Genomic DNA, 17,601 nt, shown 5'->3' on the forward strand with positions numbered 1-17,601 from the left:
AGAGGGAGAGAGAGAGAGAGTATAAGAGGGGAGAAGGTCAGAGGGAGAAGCAGACTCCCGGCAGAGCTGGGAGCCCCATGCAGGACTCGATCCTGGGACCTTGGATCACGACCTGAGCCAAAGGCAGTGGCTTAACCAACTGAGTGACCCAGGTGCCCCCGTAATCAGTTTTAGAAGCTACTTTCAACACTTTGAATGTCATTGCATTGTCTTTTGGCTTACATTATTTCTGAATAGAAGCCAGCAAATTTTCTTATCTTTGAACCCCTGAATGGGATTATTTTCTTTGTTGCCTTTAAAATTTTTATCTTTATCATCCACTCATAGTAACTTGATTATGATATGCAGCTCCCACTCTTGTTAAACATGGTCTCAGGCACAGTAATTACACTTTCATTATATTTACCTGTAATATGGGACTCTGCAAAACTTAAAAGATTTTGTAAGGATTAGTTGGGATGATGTATATAAAAGTATTCTAAAAAGTTTAAAATTTACTACAATAAATTTCCAATTCAAGAATACTTTCAGTGAAAATTAAAATAGAAACATAGTATTATTAACAGGAGAATAGTGATTTTTGTTACCTTATATTAAGTTATAGTTTTATTTTCAAATGACTGTATTGCAGACACTGATTCAGAATATGTAGTTGAAATGTCCAAAATCAAAATCTCCCGACTTGCTGTCCAAATCACATTTATGTTACTTGTGCACATGTCTGTCTATTCATTTTAGTCCAGAAATTCCTTGAGAATGCTCAAATCATTCGTGAAAAAAATAGACTGTCTTATTTAGCAGAAGTTGATATAACTGCCATAATTTTCAGTAAGTGCATGTGAAACATACACAAGTGCATGACATACAGATATGGCACTAATATCAAAAAGTGCAATACAACCTAAAAATGAGATGCATTATCTTGCTGATAAACATTACACACTGACCAGTCTGGGTGAAAGACTACCTTTGCAGAATTCATTGTACTTTTATGAAACAATTTCCTATGAGCAATCTAATCTATTCCTCAGAACATCTTTGTGAGCTGGTAGGTGTATGACTCCTGCTTCCACACGAAAACTCTATGCACGGTTATGATGTCATTCAACCTGAAATGTTATTTGTCCTAAAAAGGCAATCTGTTTTGCCATGATTATGGTTTATAAGCTTTTATTTCATATTTACACTTTTTCATACCATTCAGTTGGGAATTTCAGGTCATTTTGTGTCCCAGGCTTCGTCAAAACTTTCATGTGTGTTTTCTGAAAGTTGGCCATGAAATGGACTTGCCACAATAATGCCATGGACTTGTAGAATGCATACTTTGCTGAACTTAAATTCCATTTCTAAAATCTAGTGTTTGGTACCAGATGTGGAGAATGAATCACCATCTTTTTATGAAGAGGGAAAGCTTTAATTAGCTTTTTTCAAAAGACTTATACATCTCACCTATAAACTGAGAGAAGAAAATTATGCGTTTTAAAGCGGGATGAAAGTAGAGGTGATACCCACAGCTGCTGTCGTCTCTGGCAAACCATTCTGAGAGGCTCCAGTTTCATTTGGTTCAGATGAAACACATGTTGCTCATTTATTGTACATGTGCTTCAACGTATTTTGACAAATCGGATCTAAAAATGTTACAGATGTTCCTCATTATTCTAATTTGCACTTAGTAGCAATAGACACCTATAGAATGTGTCTGTATACTGGCTGTTTCACAATATAATTAAGAGAAAATTTAGCTATCATTAATATATGTGAGTTTTGATTCAATTTTAGGTATAGTTTTGTGATAAAGCTAGGGAGTGATACACATTCAACAGGTGTTCTAATATTTTTTTTCTGTGAAGACAAAGATTTTTTTTAACAGGTTTCAAGTAATTTCAGGTGGAGATGAAATTATTCTGATCTTAATGTCTTTTAGAGATTTGCTATTCAATATATGGCCTGAGATGAGACAGCAGTATTATAACTAGAAGTTAAGAATCTCAGGTCCTACCCTAGACCTACCAAAACAGAGTCTGCACATTAACACAATCTCCAGGTGATGTGTGTACACATTAAAGTTTGACTGGCACTGTTTTGTAAGAGGTCTTCTATTAAACCTCTGCTTTGTACACACACATATGCATATACACATGGGTCAAACCTGAAACCCTACGCTGTACACATCTGTTTTATACAAATGTTGTAAAGAGTGGGCCGGCCTGTCAATTGACCTGCTTATTTTCTTATTATTTAATACATTAAAAAGTAACCTCACGAGTACTTTCCAAAAGCTGTCTGTCTTTCGTGAGTACAAAAACCCATATTCATAAGTATTGACTCACCACACTTTTTCATGAACTGATACATGAAGGAAATTGAAGAACTTCTACTCCAACTTAAATCTTTTAGAATTCTCATTTTTTACTGTTTTCTGTAATTTTCTATAGAATAAAGTTGGAACAATAGTGGATTTCATTATTACACTGCTTTGCCAAGAAAAACAAGAAACAGGACTGCTTATAAGATTAAAGAATTTAATTTCTTGGGTAATAAATTTGATTTTCAAATATCTTACTACTGATGGTCACCTTGGGAAATAGGTATATGTTAATTAAATATATTATATTTTAGTACTATATTGTATTTATATATAATTTACTGCATTATATTAGTTAAGGTAATTATCAATTATATCTCATATGTGATATAAAATAAAATTTTTAGACTTACAAGGACCTCTGAAATCATGATGCAAAGTAACTCAATTCCTTAAAATTTAATTTTATTGGCCATCACATTTCCTATATGTATATGCCAGCAGAAAGAAGCATAAGGTATAATTCTTTTTTTTTTTAAGATTTTATTTATTTATTTGACAGAGATCACAGGTAGGCAGAGAGGCAGGTAGAGAGAGAGAGGAGGAAGCAGGCTTCCTGCTGAGCAGAGAGCCCGATGCGGGGCTTGATCCCAGGACCCTGGGAACATGACCTGAGCCGAAGGCAGAGGCTTTAACCCACTGAGCCACCCAGGCGTCCCATAATTCTTATTATAGAAGAAATATAATAATTGATACTATTTCATTTTATGATCCTTAATTGAAATCTATGATGAAATAATTTCATGTAGTTCAAAACTTAGTACATTGTCACTATCAAACAAAAAGGAAATTGAAATATATTAAGAAAAAAATCTCTAATTTGCTACGACCTGGTTAATTTCTTTGTTTATAGTTTCCACGAAGTGCACTCCTCTATGATCAATCTTGAGAGATGAAAAAAGATCCTTTTATATAATCTATTCAGAAATTTCTGTTGGCACCACAATAGCACATCATTAGTTTACAAGTTTGCCATACATCATATATTTCTGCTGAAAAGACCTTTCAAAACTATCAATACTATGTTGAGTAGACATCTAATAGACAAATACTTTGATAACCATGTATTTAATGCTACAGCACAGTGGTACAGCTTGTCCTGAAAAAGGTACAAATGTACTCTGTAGCTTTGTATGAGCAATCACACTGTTTCATTTTTCTTTTTGTTTTTCCAGCTAAAGATCACAATGCAACTAAATAGCCCTAAGTGTCCCCGAAGAGCTACTGTGTGTTGTATAAAGGCTGAGTAATCCCGGCAGTGTCAAGGGGTTACTGTTCAGCTGTTGGAGATCATGAGATGATATCTCAGCACTCATAAAACAGAGGAATCAAAACACAGGGGTGTGCATGGAAGTGTACAAATCGTTATGACAGTCCTGGAAGTTATCCACAAGGAACGTTAACACCTTGGAGGCCAAAATAACACGACCGAATCAACATTTACAACTTTTGTTCAAGATTCAATCTAGTATGTGGGGAAAATTTACATGGAAACATTCATGCTAATATAATGATAATTTTCTATTTGGCTCATTCCAAAGATACGGAAGACTTAAAAAATCTCTGGGATCTCTTCTCTTAAACATTTTAAATGCATATTTATTCTGTACAAAAAAATGACTACCCTGAATTATCTATTTCCTAGAATTATTCCTAAAATGTCAATCCATTTAGTAAGGCACAGTAACAGAAACACAGAGATTTCTTTAAGGTTACACATTTCAAATCAGAAGAGTGAGGGGGAAATTTTGGCCCCTGGGATTTGAAAATGTCTTCCAGTTGTAATCTTTGGTCTGGATATTTACATGGTGGTCTCTTCCCATTCAAGCTCAACATCACCTATAACATAAAGTAACATGTCACAAAAGAGAACTGAAACTACCAGTTCAAAAGATTTAAGTGTTTCATAGCAAAAACACAGCGTAGATACAGAGGCTCTTAACTTACCTTGGATTAGAGAGAAATAATAAAAATTTGCTATATGCACTAATCAAGCTTCTAAAACATTTTCATCTAAAACATTAAATTTAATTAAATTTATGATCCTGGTACACTAGTAAATTGGTACATGATGCCTCTGTTTACCTTCCATGGCATCCAAAGAGTCCATCTTCTGAAGTGCTGAATAGTTAACAAAACAGATGGGCTGATTACTTCCTTTACTTGATAAAAGATCCAGAATGCACTGGTATAAAAAGATATACTGTGCCTAGACACCAAAGAAAGAGTGGTTAAATAAATGGGTGGGGTGGATTTTTTAAAAATTATTTTTTCTTATAAGAGGAGCTATGTTGTTACAGTGAAAAGTAAGACTGAATTTAAAAATGTTAAATAGCTAAATGAGAAGCACAGAATTTACCATCTATATAAATGATTTTGTACCATTTCAAACATCAGGTTTCCTAAATTCCTATGGCTTCTTGTAGCTTCAATTTTTTTTAATACTTATCATTAAACCCCATGCTAATTTGTTCTTGCTTGCTGTGATTACAAAAAGGTGGCAAATTAGGTTATTTAAATCTGTTTATGAATTTCCTTTTTCTTGTTAGGTCTAAATGAGTAATTTTCCTTATAAACAGTTTCCTCGTTAGAATGATTAGAATGGCTACTGGAATGCAGATGATTCATTTGCTTTCACTATCTGTGAGTGAGCACATTTACACACCATCAGCACATTTAAAATATGTTTGACAATTCTGTTAATCACCTGATATTTGGCCTACTCAATGTCAAGTATCTGGTCTTTATTTGTATACGAGGCAGTTGATCACTGAAATAGCCAAACACCCATGCCCCAAACAAGGACTCCTAACGTTTCATCTGAATGTTTAGGCTAAATTCAGTATCATCTAGGTTCTTTCAGATTTTTCAGTATAACTCAATAACCTGTTAGCATTTCTGACTTCGGATTTTCCCAAAGTTCTTAAGGTTAAGTTATAGAAAATCACCCTCCTTTTTACAAAGGAAACATAACTGATGTTAAAGGAACATAATCCAATATTTATACTCTACATATTACCTATTATTTATGTACGTATGTATATTGACGATTTAAATAGGATGTCCTCTAAGGTGACCATCTTCAGAACTCTATGTTCATATCCATTTTCACTGTATCTCAAAACCTTTTTGGAACTCCTCTACTGAAACTGTCTTCAGAAACTGTTGGTCATTGTTACGAATATCTATTTCTTCATGAATTACAAAATGCTTCCACAAACATCTCCTAAACAGAATGTCAGTTCTGGGAGGGCGGAATCCTGTCACATTCACGACTCCATTCCCATTACCTGTAATAGTGCCTGGCATGTAGTAGTTATGTAACAAATGTTTGTTGACTCAGTATCATTTAATTCTCACAACTAGCCAACCTTTACCATTTAAGGAGGGATTTCATTTGGAGAACATTTAGAAGTCACTAGGGATTAAGTTTTGTCAGCGAGTGGTCGATCAAGTTACATGATTCAATTTTGGTAAGAAATGAGGTGTCTTTATACAGGAATGAAAATCCTGTCGAAATTGCTAGTAAAGTACTTCTCATGATAGTTCTGAAAAAAAATGTATTCAAATACATGTCACACGATGAGTAACATCCTTGGCAGAAATATATGGACCCAATATAATTTCTTTAAAAACAACAATCATTTGAATTGATGCGTTTTGGTAGTTCTTACAAAATCACATTTGAATTTGAAGTCACATTTGATATGTGATGCTTCAGACTGTCCCAATCTCATTTTCTCCACTGGAAAGAATGATAGGTTTAAACTCTGCCAGCAGGCCAGGCTGATTTCCAAAGGGCAGGACTGTATTTTCCAAGATCCCTCTTGCCATGATGTGTTATTGCCAAGGAGGCAGTGGAGAGCTCAATTCTAGTTCCTGCCTTAGATAATCATGGTACCTGAAGAATAGAACTTGTCTGATGTTTAGCTTCCTCATCTGGAGGATCATAACACCTATGTTGCGATATTTAAAGGACTTACTATATGTAAAGTGCCTGGCAAAAAACTAGGCAGCCTCAGTATATTAGCTTTTTTTTTTCCTTCTACCCTGAGATTCCACATTAGTAAATTTCTAGGAAAACCAGAGCAGGACAGGGACTCATCCAGATTAATCTTTATTTGATTATTATTTGATTATTATTTGATATTTGATCCCTAATGACTTAGAGGACTTTTTTGAGGGTCCGATAGCTGCTCAGGATGTTATCTCACTGAGGACTGTTCTCTCAGAAAGTTCTTGGGGCAACTATGAACTGTTTTTTGGTAGACAGTGAAAGAGCTCCATGTTCTCTGCTGGGTCTGGGCCATGCCCCCAGAGCGGGGTTGTAGTGGTAATATATTCTGAGGTTCCCACCACCTCGCCCCTGCCCATGACTACTGTAGTATGTGCTGAGACCACATTCTTCATCCAAATGGCAATCACTCCGAAGTGCAACAGAGGAAAGTAAGAAACCACTCTTGTGCAAGGCAATCCTGGTTTGCAAGGGCTGGAGCCAAGGACTGTGGTCATTTTCCTTTTTATCATCAAAGAGAAAAGATGGTAATGAGCAAAACTTCTGGGAAGGAAATCAGGTGAAAGAGAGCTTCCGAGTAGCAGCTTTTCAGCAAGGAGGGAATCCAGCAGAATTCTGTCAGTTACTGCACACTGGGGTGGGACTGTGTGTTTGGTGCTTTAGTACTTTCTCTTATTTAATACTGACCATAAGCATGTGAGAAGTATAACATGATGATTTTACAAAAGAGAAAAAACTCAAAGCGACTAATTAAGTCAAAGCGGCTAATTAAACAAGTCAAAGCGGCTAATTAAACAAGTCCAGCAATTAATTCAGCAGCAGAGCTGGAATCCTAACTCCGTTCTCTGACTTCAAAAGTCATGCTCTTTCCCTCCCCTACCCAACTAGCTTGGGCTGGTTAGACAAGAATAATATATGAAGTTGAGAGCATATATTGTGTACTAAATTGTGTGAAATTACTAACAGGCATTCTTGAACACACTGTTTACCAAGTTCAGTTCCACAAAATTATAGAGCTTGGCAAAATAGTTTCAACTTTTATTCCCTGAAGAGTGACTCTAGTTTCTAGAAGGAAACAAGATCCCGATCTGTCCCACCCTCTATCCTATCCAAATCTTGATCAGTGTCAAGAACACTGAGTACCTGTGAGCATGAGTAATCTAGGGACACGGGAGGAGAAACATTAGCTTTCTACTTATTCTTACTGTTAACAAAAATAAGAAAGAATTTGGGTTTTAATAATGGTTCATAAATAGTTGGATTGATATTGGAACACTTATAATTGAGAACAAGCTACCTAATTTGTGGGCCCACTGCAAAATGAAAATGAGAGTGTCCTCCCTCAAAAATTATTAAAGATTTTCAAGACAGTGAGAGCAAACACTAGGCCAGGTGCAGTGCCCTATTGAATATAGGGCCTGTGAGATTGTGCAGGCTGTACACCCAGGAAGTCAACCCTGGTCACAAGTTATCTTCCATTTCTGAAGTATCCTAAGGGAAGAGTGATACTTCACTCCTTTGTCCCCCTTCAACATATAGGGGAATGGATATGGATTCCATTACCTAGTTTTACCTAATCATCACAAAATTGCAGTGGCTTAAAAAGATTCTTACAAAGAGACCATGGATTGAAGGTAGTATTTATCATGTGAGCCCAGATGAACGACAAGGAAACGGCAGGGCTGATGTTCTTTGTGCTTCTAGAATAAAACTTATAACCATTCTATGAGGTTAAAAACAACCATGTAAGGAAATCTGACAAAAATCTAGATCATTTTTTAAAAAATCATAAATAATTTATAATATATATTTATAATATATAATATATATTAAATAATATACATTTAAAGCCACTATTGAAACAGAATTATCTCATGCTAAGGATCATTATCTTAATGATAATATGAAGGCATCACAATTAGCAAGATTTCAAAATATTGCTTATTTGATCTTTATCTGATATCTTTGATTTCTCATTTTGTACATATGCATTTTATAATTTATGTAATTGTTCAATCTACATTTAAAAATAAATATAGATTAATTGGAATTGAATGCCTAAGCATTCTTCCTGAGAGGAATGTGCAGTCCACAAAGTTTAAATGTCTCTGGTCTAGAGCAGCATCTTTCTAATAATATTAGTGTTCCCCTATATGACATTATAGGTTCTGAGGTCAAAAGAGGTCCAAGGATTTCACAATCATGTAATTTTGGGAAATAATGTTCATAAGGGCTCTGGCTCTATAACTGTCAATGTACAATCATATAGAGGCTTTAGGAAATTCCAAGATCAGTTTAACTTCTTTTCAAACTTATTTAGCAAAGAACCTGTTTTCTCACACCTTTAACAACTGTGATGGTGCATGTGTTTTCTAGTAGGTATGGCAGAAAATACTATTACAGCAGATCTAGATATTTACTGTGAGAAAACTTCCATTTGAAGAGTATAGAAATATCAATCCAAATATACAGAGAAAAATCTTACATATTATATTTAGACAGACTCTGGCTTGAATTTTGGTTCTGAAACATTAATTGTATAATCTTGAAATATCACTTAAATTCTTTGGATGGAATATCTGCTTCCCTATTTCTAAAGCAAAGCCAAAAATACCTAGTCTGTTGATTAGTTTTATTGACACTGCTTTACAAATAAAAGATTAAATAAGATAATACATGTATAGGATTATCATAGAAGGTGGAACTCTCTAGACACCCACTGTAAGTTTTTGTCTCATTACCATTATACTATGTGATTTTTTTTAATGAAGAAAAATCTATATATTTTATAAATGTTTTTGCCTTTAAACCAAAACAACAAAACAAAAAACTCCCAGGGAGTTAGCGAATAAGATGCTATGACAACTGTTTTGAGTACTAACATACAAAGGGATAAATACGGACATGTGAAATATATAGAACCCCATAACAGTCAATATTTTAAGCTTCTCCCAAATATAACATTTAGCATGTTTATAAAAGAAAATGATCTGATTCATTTCTTAAGTTTCCCAAATTTGCCAAATACTAGGGACATCAATTTTTCAATTGCTTTCTATATGCCTATCACTATAAACAAGCTAGGATGAGCAAGCAGTAACAGTACTGAGGGGTGACTGCCCCACGTGGGATGCCCTCCCCAAACCTCCTCCCCTCTAGGGGGTTTATTATGTAGAAAAAGTATCAGCTCTGCAAACAAAGTTTCAAGTCCATGCCCAATCAGACTGCTGCTACTAAGATCCTCCCTTGTAGAAATTGCAGAGCTGACCCTGAACACAGTTTAGCTGTCTTACCAGGTTCTGTACCATGCACATTCTTTCACTTCTCAGTTCAGCTACTAATCCATATATATCCACAAAATCGTGGTCATTTATATGTTGTGTCAAGTGGTCCAGAGCAATAAAAACTCCAGTTCTTCCAACTCCAGCACTGCGGGAGGAATAAGATTATACAAACATTGTTCATCATGTTGATAGTGATGAAGAAAGAGAAGTGCGAACTACGGTAGTAATACACTCTAAACAGGTCCTTTTCTTAGTTGGAGGAACTTTTTTTGGAGTGTCTTTAGATTTGTATTGTTACCGAAACTGTCTAGATAGATCAAGATGATTAACATTAGCACTCTATCAAATGTCTGAGGTTTTGTTTTGTCTGGTTATTTTTTCCAGTTGAACTTTTCCTCTTCTTTCATATTATAAAGGAGATAGTTGGTGAAGTATAGAGAAGAGTTTAAAAAAAAACTGTTGAAAATTCTTGGGGCACCTAGGTGGCTCAGTCAGTTAAGTGTCTGTTTTTGGTTTAAGGTCATGATCCCAGGATCCTGGTTCTCTGCTCAGCAGGGAGTCTGCTTGCCCCTCTCCTTTCGCCCCTCCCCCCAGTGCTCTCCTTCGCTCACTTTCTCTCTCTCAAGTAAATAAATACAGTCTTTTAAAAAATTGTTGAGAATTCTTAACACCAGAAACTTTTTATTGAACATATTTCTGGTTACCAATAGAAATGCTAAATATTAAAAACATCCTACTATTTAGCCCTATAGCATTTTTCTCTATCTTATTGGTAATCTCTTCTGTGTTCTTTTCACTTTCTTTTCTTAGATTTTTTTTTTTTTTTTACTTCCTATAGATAATAAAATTGAAAAGCTATTTCCTTTTAAAAAAATTAGTTTAATACCCAGGAACAAGCAAGTATGTGCTCCATAGAAACTGTGAATTGATAAACTTAACAAGATTTATGTAGAAATTCCCATTAGAAGGAAAAGAATCTTGGTATTTGAATGGTTAACCTAGGAAGTAAATATAAAAAGAACAACAAAAGATGTTTGGCAGGTCACCTGGTCTTATAAATGTTACTTTGAACAACATAAAAATGCCATTTTGTAGGTAAGAAATAGTCGAATCTTAGCAATATCTCATGATTCAACCATGTAAGAAATAATGAGCATTTCAATGTAAATTCGATTATGGCAACACATGCACACATATGTTGAACAGTGGAATCTGTCATGACATCGTTCAACATACCTTGAGTGTCAGAGCCTGTTCTAGGCATCTGGGGTACAGCTGTGAACAACAGCACAGAGTCCCTGAACTTATGGAGGTTACTCTCTAGAGGACAGAGAAGGGCAGTGCATAGCTAAGTAAGCACGCATAGAATGTGACTGGCGGTAAAAAGTGCCACGAAGAAAGATGAATCAGGTTAAGGAGAAGGCATCTCTGATTATGTAATATTTGAAAAGAAACTTGCGTAAGAGAGCCCACAGCTGGGTCTTTGGGAGGGGAGCACATAGCCCAGGGGAGTGGGGGGAGAAGAGATTTGAGTGGCATGGGTTCTACGTGCTAGAAGAAGAGCCGGGAGCCCAGATGGGCAGAGTGTAGTGGGGAGGTGAGGGGGGGTGAGGCATCAGAGTGTGCTGCAGGGCTGCCAGTGGAACTTGGGAAGAGCAGAGTCAAGGATGACTCCATGGTTTTGGCGCCACACAGAAAGGATCTGCTTGCCATTTACCAAGATGCAGGTTGAGAAGCAGGAGTGAGTTTGGAGACTGAATCAACCATTCTGTTTTAGACACGTCACATTTTCAGAGTTTTGTGGTCATTCAGGTTGTCACATCGAATTAGTAGTTAAATGTATGTCTGAGTTGAGGTGAGAAGTTGGAGTTAGAATAAAAATTCAGTAGACAGTTTTAAATGATGCTAAAAGAGAATTATTAACATGAGCATGCTTTTTTCTGAACTCTCTTATCCATTTCAATCACAAAGAAGGAGATTCTCTCTCTTTGATTATGTTTTGGAGTATAGTTGATACACAGTGTGACAGTAGTTTCAGGGGTGCAACATAGTGATTTGACAAGTCTATGCATTTTGCTGTTTATTACAGTGTAGCTACTCTGCTCTCTACTCTGAGGCTACAAAGGTAGTATTAGGTCCTTTTCTAATAGACTTCCCTGTCAGTGGCACTGTATGTGCAAGATACAGAGAAGCTGAAGGCAGCTACTGTCCATTAAAGGTTTTAATCATCAATGACCCAGCTTAAAAGCAATCATCAACTTTAGAAGAAAACTCTTACACTATTTACACTATATATTATTCTGTTGAAAATGTTACGTAGAAGAAGGAGAAATGGAATTGGGAGGGTAAAAATAACACTTGCACTTTTTGTTCTATATACTTTTTAAATCTAAGCATTATTTAGATATTTTATAATTGAATCTAAGCATTTATGTATTACCCTTATAATTTTAAAAAATCCAGAATATTCCTGGAAAATATATAATCATTTAAACTACATGGTGAGTTTTTTTCCTCTAAATAAGAGTAAAAATTTGGATGGATTGATATTTTCTTACATCTTTAACCACATTAATTATCGTATTTATCTGTTAGAAAAATTATCAACTAATTATTAGACTTATTATAATTAATAATGTATTAATTATTAATGTGACTAAGATACTATTACTTAAATTTTTATTGTAGTAAAGGATACATAACATAAAATTACCATTTTAAGGATTTTTAAGTACACACATCTAAGTTGGTGTTAAGCACATTCACAATGCTGTGCAACTGTCACCACCATCCATTTCTAGAACTTTTTCATCATCCCAAATAGACATTCTCATTAAACAACTAATTAGACAATTTACCCATTAAATAACAACCATCCTTCTCTCTCTCCCTTGAGTCCCTGGTAACCACAATTCTACTTTCTGTCTCTATGAATTTACCCATTCTAGGTATCTCCTGTAAGCTAAATCATAAAATAGTGTATTATTACCTACTTTTTCTCTGGTTTACAAACCAATTATCGAAGAGACTCAAGTTGAGACTTATTTAAGTGTATTATGTTAGAAAACAATCAAAGCCATCTGTTCAGAAAAAACTCTGAATTCTAAACAATCTTGAGTTCTATTTCTTAGAGTGTTAAATACCAACTAAAAGAAAGTGGAGAAAAACTTCAATTTACAGTTATATTCCCTTAAGTATGTTCAAAGATCTAGTCAAAGGAAGACATGTGTGTAGCTAAAATTTGTAAAAATTGTTGTCATACTTGGGTTGGTCACTTAATTTGGTCTTTAAATTTTGTTTTCTTTTATTCTTTACAACTCAAATCCAAAAATTTTCTTTTATGAAAAAAATTTAAATTATGGTAGTAGGCTATGCCAATTGACATAATAAAGGATCAGATGTTCATCTGTAAAATTCTTAAAATCCTACACACACACACACACACACACACACACACATCAATGAGGGGCTACTATTTAAAAAAAAAAATTGAAGACTTTCCTTTGAGAGGCATAATCCAGTCAAGAGTTCAAAAAGATTCCCTTACCAGTAAGATACTTTCCCTTGCTTTTAGACACCTTCACTACTCATTTTATTTTTGCCATCTAACCTTTTATAAAGTTAAAATTTGATCCATTATAACCAGTAAAACATCTGAAAACTGGAAATTGGAATGAAGCTACATTAACATTCTGCCAGAAAATAATCAACGGTATCATGATAATAAAAGGACGACATTGACTTTAAAGACCATATCTAGTGTTTCACATAGGTTCTGGAAGTATCTTCCTTACCTGCAGTGAACAATCATGGGTGTGGTGTCATGCGCTCTGCTTGCTCGAACCAATTTTACAAAGTGAACTAGAGGGGCACTGTTTTCAGGGACCCCGTGCTCAGGCCAAGCAGTAAAGTTACACTGTCGAACAGTCATGCAATCTCCATGCTAGGTAGCGTGACAGATTAAAGAAGCATGACATGATTATTAAAGTATCACGAGGAAGGTTTAAGGCAGCTGACATCCTACCTTTTGAAGGTGATCTTTTAAAAATGACTATTTACCAAACAGAGGAACCTGTTTTTCATGATCTCCTGCAAGACAGATCTTCTATGATTGTTACAATAAAGGAAGTTGCCTTCCAGTATGAATGGAAAGAGTAAAAAAACTTGCAAACAGATGATAATATAGAGTGTTTATATTCAAATGTAGTGTAATATTTGGTAGCACAAGAATAGGAGATTTTAAAATAATTTTGATCCAAAATTAAACACATTCACCTATTATTCAAAACACAAGTAATGAGTGTCTGATAATGTCAGAAAGTATAAAGATCCTTGTGCCATTTTCTGTCTGTATAGGCATTGATACGAACTGATAAAGTTGGGATCCCATAGTCTATCTTCAGTATCAGTTCTGGATTAAATAGAAAATCGAACTATTAAAATGAAGAGATGACTGATTAGAGAAATTCCTGTTTTAAGGAATTTAAAATTTTTCACTTTATAGTTTCTTCATCAAAGAAAAACCCAATGATCTATTATTTCCTTCTTTTTTTTTCTCTTGTCTACCTAAGAATTTGATATTCATTGGTTAATATAAACTTTAACCATAAGATTTGGAATTAAATACAGTGACCTAGATACTGAAGTCAGTTATCAAAAATTTCTGTTTAGAAAATAAGAGGAAAACACTGTTGAATATAGAGGTATTGTAGCAAGGGACAGTTCTAGAAATTAATTTTACTTTTAGACAGAGCACTCATATCTACTATTGTGTTCCCCTCCCCTCCCTTTGTTTTACCCTTTCAATTTTCAGATCCCTGATGGTCCAATCTATTTGTACATCCTCCATTAGCTTTGTAATCACTATATCTCCAAAGACGGTAACTGGTTTGTTGTCCTCTGGCCAATACTGATGGCATCTGATCTGCATTCAGAGAAAATCACCAGTCATAAGAACCACTGTTATATGGATCTATATATCACAGTTATTGCTACTAAGTTAAAACTGCCTTATAGATGTCCAGGTTATTGATGACTCACAGTATTAGCAGAAATTGTCACACATATATTAAGACAATTGTAAAATAACATCTTGTGAACAGATTTTCAAATAACTTACCCTCCCTTTTTCAAAACACTGTGTTAGCATTACTAATGTTTTCGCTCTAGTTTCCCATACCATTCTCCAAAAATCCCCAACTGTTCCTGGTAATGGACCTTGAGTGGCAATAAATTCATTTGGACACAAGTAGCCCTAGAAGGATATAATTACAATATTAAATCAACATTTATATATACAGTATTTTTTTTAGTTTTTGAGCAATAGATAAAAATGCAATAATTGTAAAATATCTAATAGAATGTGGAATTCACCCACAACATCACTATCCAGAATGAAATGCCATTAACATTTTGGTCAATTTCTTTACAGTATTAAAATATGTACATTTCTCCATTGAAATAATATTTATGAGTTCCTACTGTGTGCCAAGCACTGTCCTAGGAACTGGGGATTCATCACTGACAAAAAACACTAAAATTCCATTCTTAGTTATTTTATATTCTCTATATTTATACAAATAAATATACTGATATTTATTTTATATTATCTATTTATTACATATTAGGGAAGATAGACATTAAGTCCATTAATAAGTCTGTTAAATAAGCAAATTACATAGAACCTTTAAAAGAGGTAAGTGTTACGAGAGAGGGTTTTCAAAAAATTTGATGTTCAGAAAAGACTCATTGATGACATCTAAGGAAAGACTTGAAGAAGTAAGGCAGTAAGCTCTGCAGGATTTGGGGGCCAGTGTTCCTGGTAGAAAGTCAAGTGTAACATTAAAGAAAAAAAATGTGCCTAGAATTTTCTATGAACACTAAATGGCTAGAGTGGAGTAAATGAGGAGCGGACATGTATAGAAGATAACAGAAGAAAGAACAGAGGAGGGAGGATAGGATGCTTTAGGTCCTAGCAGGTAATTACAAGACTTTGGTTTTCACTCAGGATGATCTAGAAAGCTGTTGGAAGGTTTTAAATATATAGAGTGTATGGTTTAACAGTTTTACTCTGGTTTCTGAGAGAAGACCAGCCTATATGGGTTAAAAGTGAAAGGAGAATAGCTAGAAGGTTATTGCAACAATACAACCAAGGGGTTAGTTAGAGTGATAACAGGGGGGATGGTGAGAAGCAAAAGGATCTGGATATACTTTGAAGACAAAGTCAAAAGAATTTGCTGATGGACTGGATATTGGGTATTAAAATCAGTAAAAATTTTAAAGGAAGGTTGGGAAGACTTTGGGATATGCAGGTTTGAAGGGAAAATTAGGAATTCATTACAGACCCATTAAACTTGAAATCCTTGTTAGATATTCAAGTGGGAATATTATGGAGGCAATTGGGTATATGAGTTTGGAATTCAAGAAGAAATCCAAACTGGAGACATAAATTTGAAAGTAATCAGGCAACCCATGGAATGGGAGAAAATATTTGCAAATGATAGTATAGACAAAAGGTGGATATTCAGGATCTATAAAGAACTTCTCAAACTCAACACACACAAAACAGATAATCATATCAAAAAATGGACAGAAGATATGAACAGACACTTCTCCATAGAAGACATACAAATGGCTATCAGACACATGAAAAAATGTTCATCATCACTAGCCATCAGGGAGATTCAAATTAAAACCACATTGAGATTCCACCTGACACCAGTTAGAATGGCCAAAATTAGCAAGATAGGAAACAACGTGTGTTGGAGAGGATGTGGAGAAAGGGGAACCCTCTTACACTGTTGGTGGGAATGCAACTTGGTGCAGCCACTTTGGAGAACAGTGTGGAGATTCCTCAAGAAATTAAAAATAGAGCTTCCCTATGACCCTGCCATTGCACTACTGGGTATTTACCCCAAAGATACAGGTGTAGTGAAAAGAAGGGCCATCTGTACCCCAATGTTTATAGCAGCAATGGCCACGGTTGCCAAACTGTGGAAAGAACCAAGATGCCCTTCAAAGGACGAATGGATAAGGAAGATGTGGTCCATATACACTATGGAGTATTATGCCTCCATCAGAAAGGATGAATACCCACCTTTTGCAGCAACATGGACGGGACTGGAAGAGATTATGCTGAGTGAAATAAGTTGAGCAGAGAGAGTCAATTATCATATGGTTTCACTAATTTACGGAGCATAACTAATAACATGGAGGACATGGGGAGATGGAGAGGAGAAGGGAGTTGAGGGAAATTGGAAGGGGGGTTGAACCATGAGATACTATGGACTCTGAAAAACAACCTGAGGGTTGTGAAGGGGCAGGGGTGGGGTGGGAGGTTGGGGGAGCCAGGTAGTGGGTATTAAGGAGGGTATGTATTGCATGGAGCACTGGGTGTGGTGCAAAAACAAGGAATACTGTTAAGCTGAAAAGAAATTAAAAAAAAAAAAAAGGAAGTAATCACCACACAGTTAAAGCACAAGATTAGATAAAATTATCAAGGAAATGAATTCGGAAAGGAAGAGTAAATTCAAGGATTGGGCTCTAGATAATACAGGTGTTTGGTGGTGAAGGAGAAAACAGAAAACCAACCACACTGAGATGAAAGAGTCAGAGCTGTAGATGGAAAATTGAGAGAATGATGTTCTGGATGCCAGAAGAAGAAAGTATTTCAAGGATGAGGACAATTAACAGGAATCAATTTATAAAATGTTTCTCCTGGTCATCTGCATTTCCCTTTCTCAGGGACTAAATGTCCTTTGGCACTATAATATTCTATCAACGTGGGAACAACTATGATGTTTCTGATGTTATTACAGCTCCTTTGCATCATGGCCTTTAATCTTTAACTTCTAATTACGGTAAAAATCTCTCAGGTTAAAGTAATATCAGGCATAGGGTGTAATGCCTTTCTCTTGTTCTATTATGTTTTCATTGTT

At 35.2% G+C, this 17,601-nt stretch overlaps 1 protein-coding gene across 1 annotated transcript in view; it reads right to left on the reverse strand.

The window, feature by feature from the left end:
• Positions 1-3,038: 3,038 nt before the first annotated feature.
• The window catches only part of LOC111141999 (protein tyrosine phosphatase, receptor type Q), a 202,867-nt gene continuing 188,304 nt past the window's right edge, over positions 3,039-17,601 (reverse strand). The window contains exons 40-45 of the mRNA XM_022494920.1: positions 14,784-14,918; positions 14,463-14,588; positions 13,459-13,607; positions 9,674-9,809; positions 4,451-4,574; positions 3,039-4,204 (exon numbers count right to left, since the gene is read on the reverse strand). Coding sequence (XP_022350628.1) covers positions 4,167-4,204; positions 4,451-4,574; positions 9,674-9,809; positions 13,459-13,607; positions 14,463-14,588; positions 14,784-14,918 — 708 coding nt within the window. The 3' untranslated portion in view covers positions 3,039-4,166. The remainder of the gene's footprint in view (positions 4,205-4,450; positions 4,575-9,673; positions 9,810-13,458; positions 13,608-14,462; positions 14,589-14,783; positions 14,919-17,601) is intronic.

Source organism: Enhydra lutris, unplaced genomic scaffold (genome assembly GCF_002288905.1).
Source record: "Enhydra lutris kenyoni isolate GAN:26980312 unplaced genomic scaffold, ASM228890v2 scaffoldscaffold7, whole genome shotgun sequence".
In the NCBI taxonomy this organism is placed as follows: Eukaryota; Metazoa; Chordata; class Mammalia; order Carnivora; family Mustelidae; genus Enhydra; species Enhydra lutris.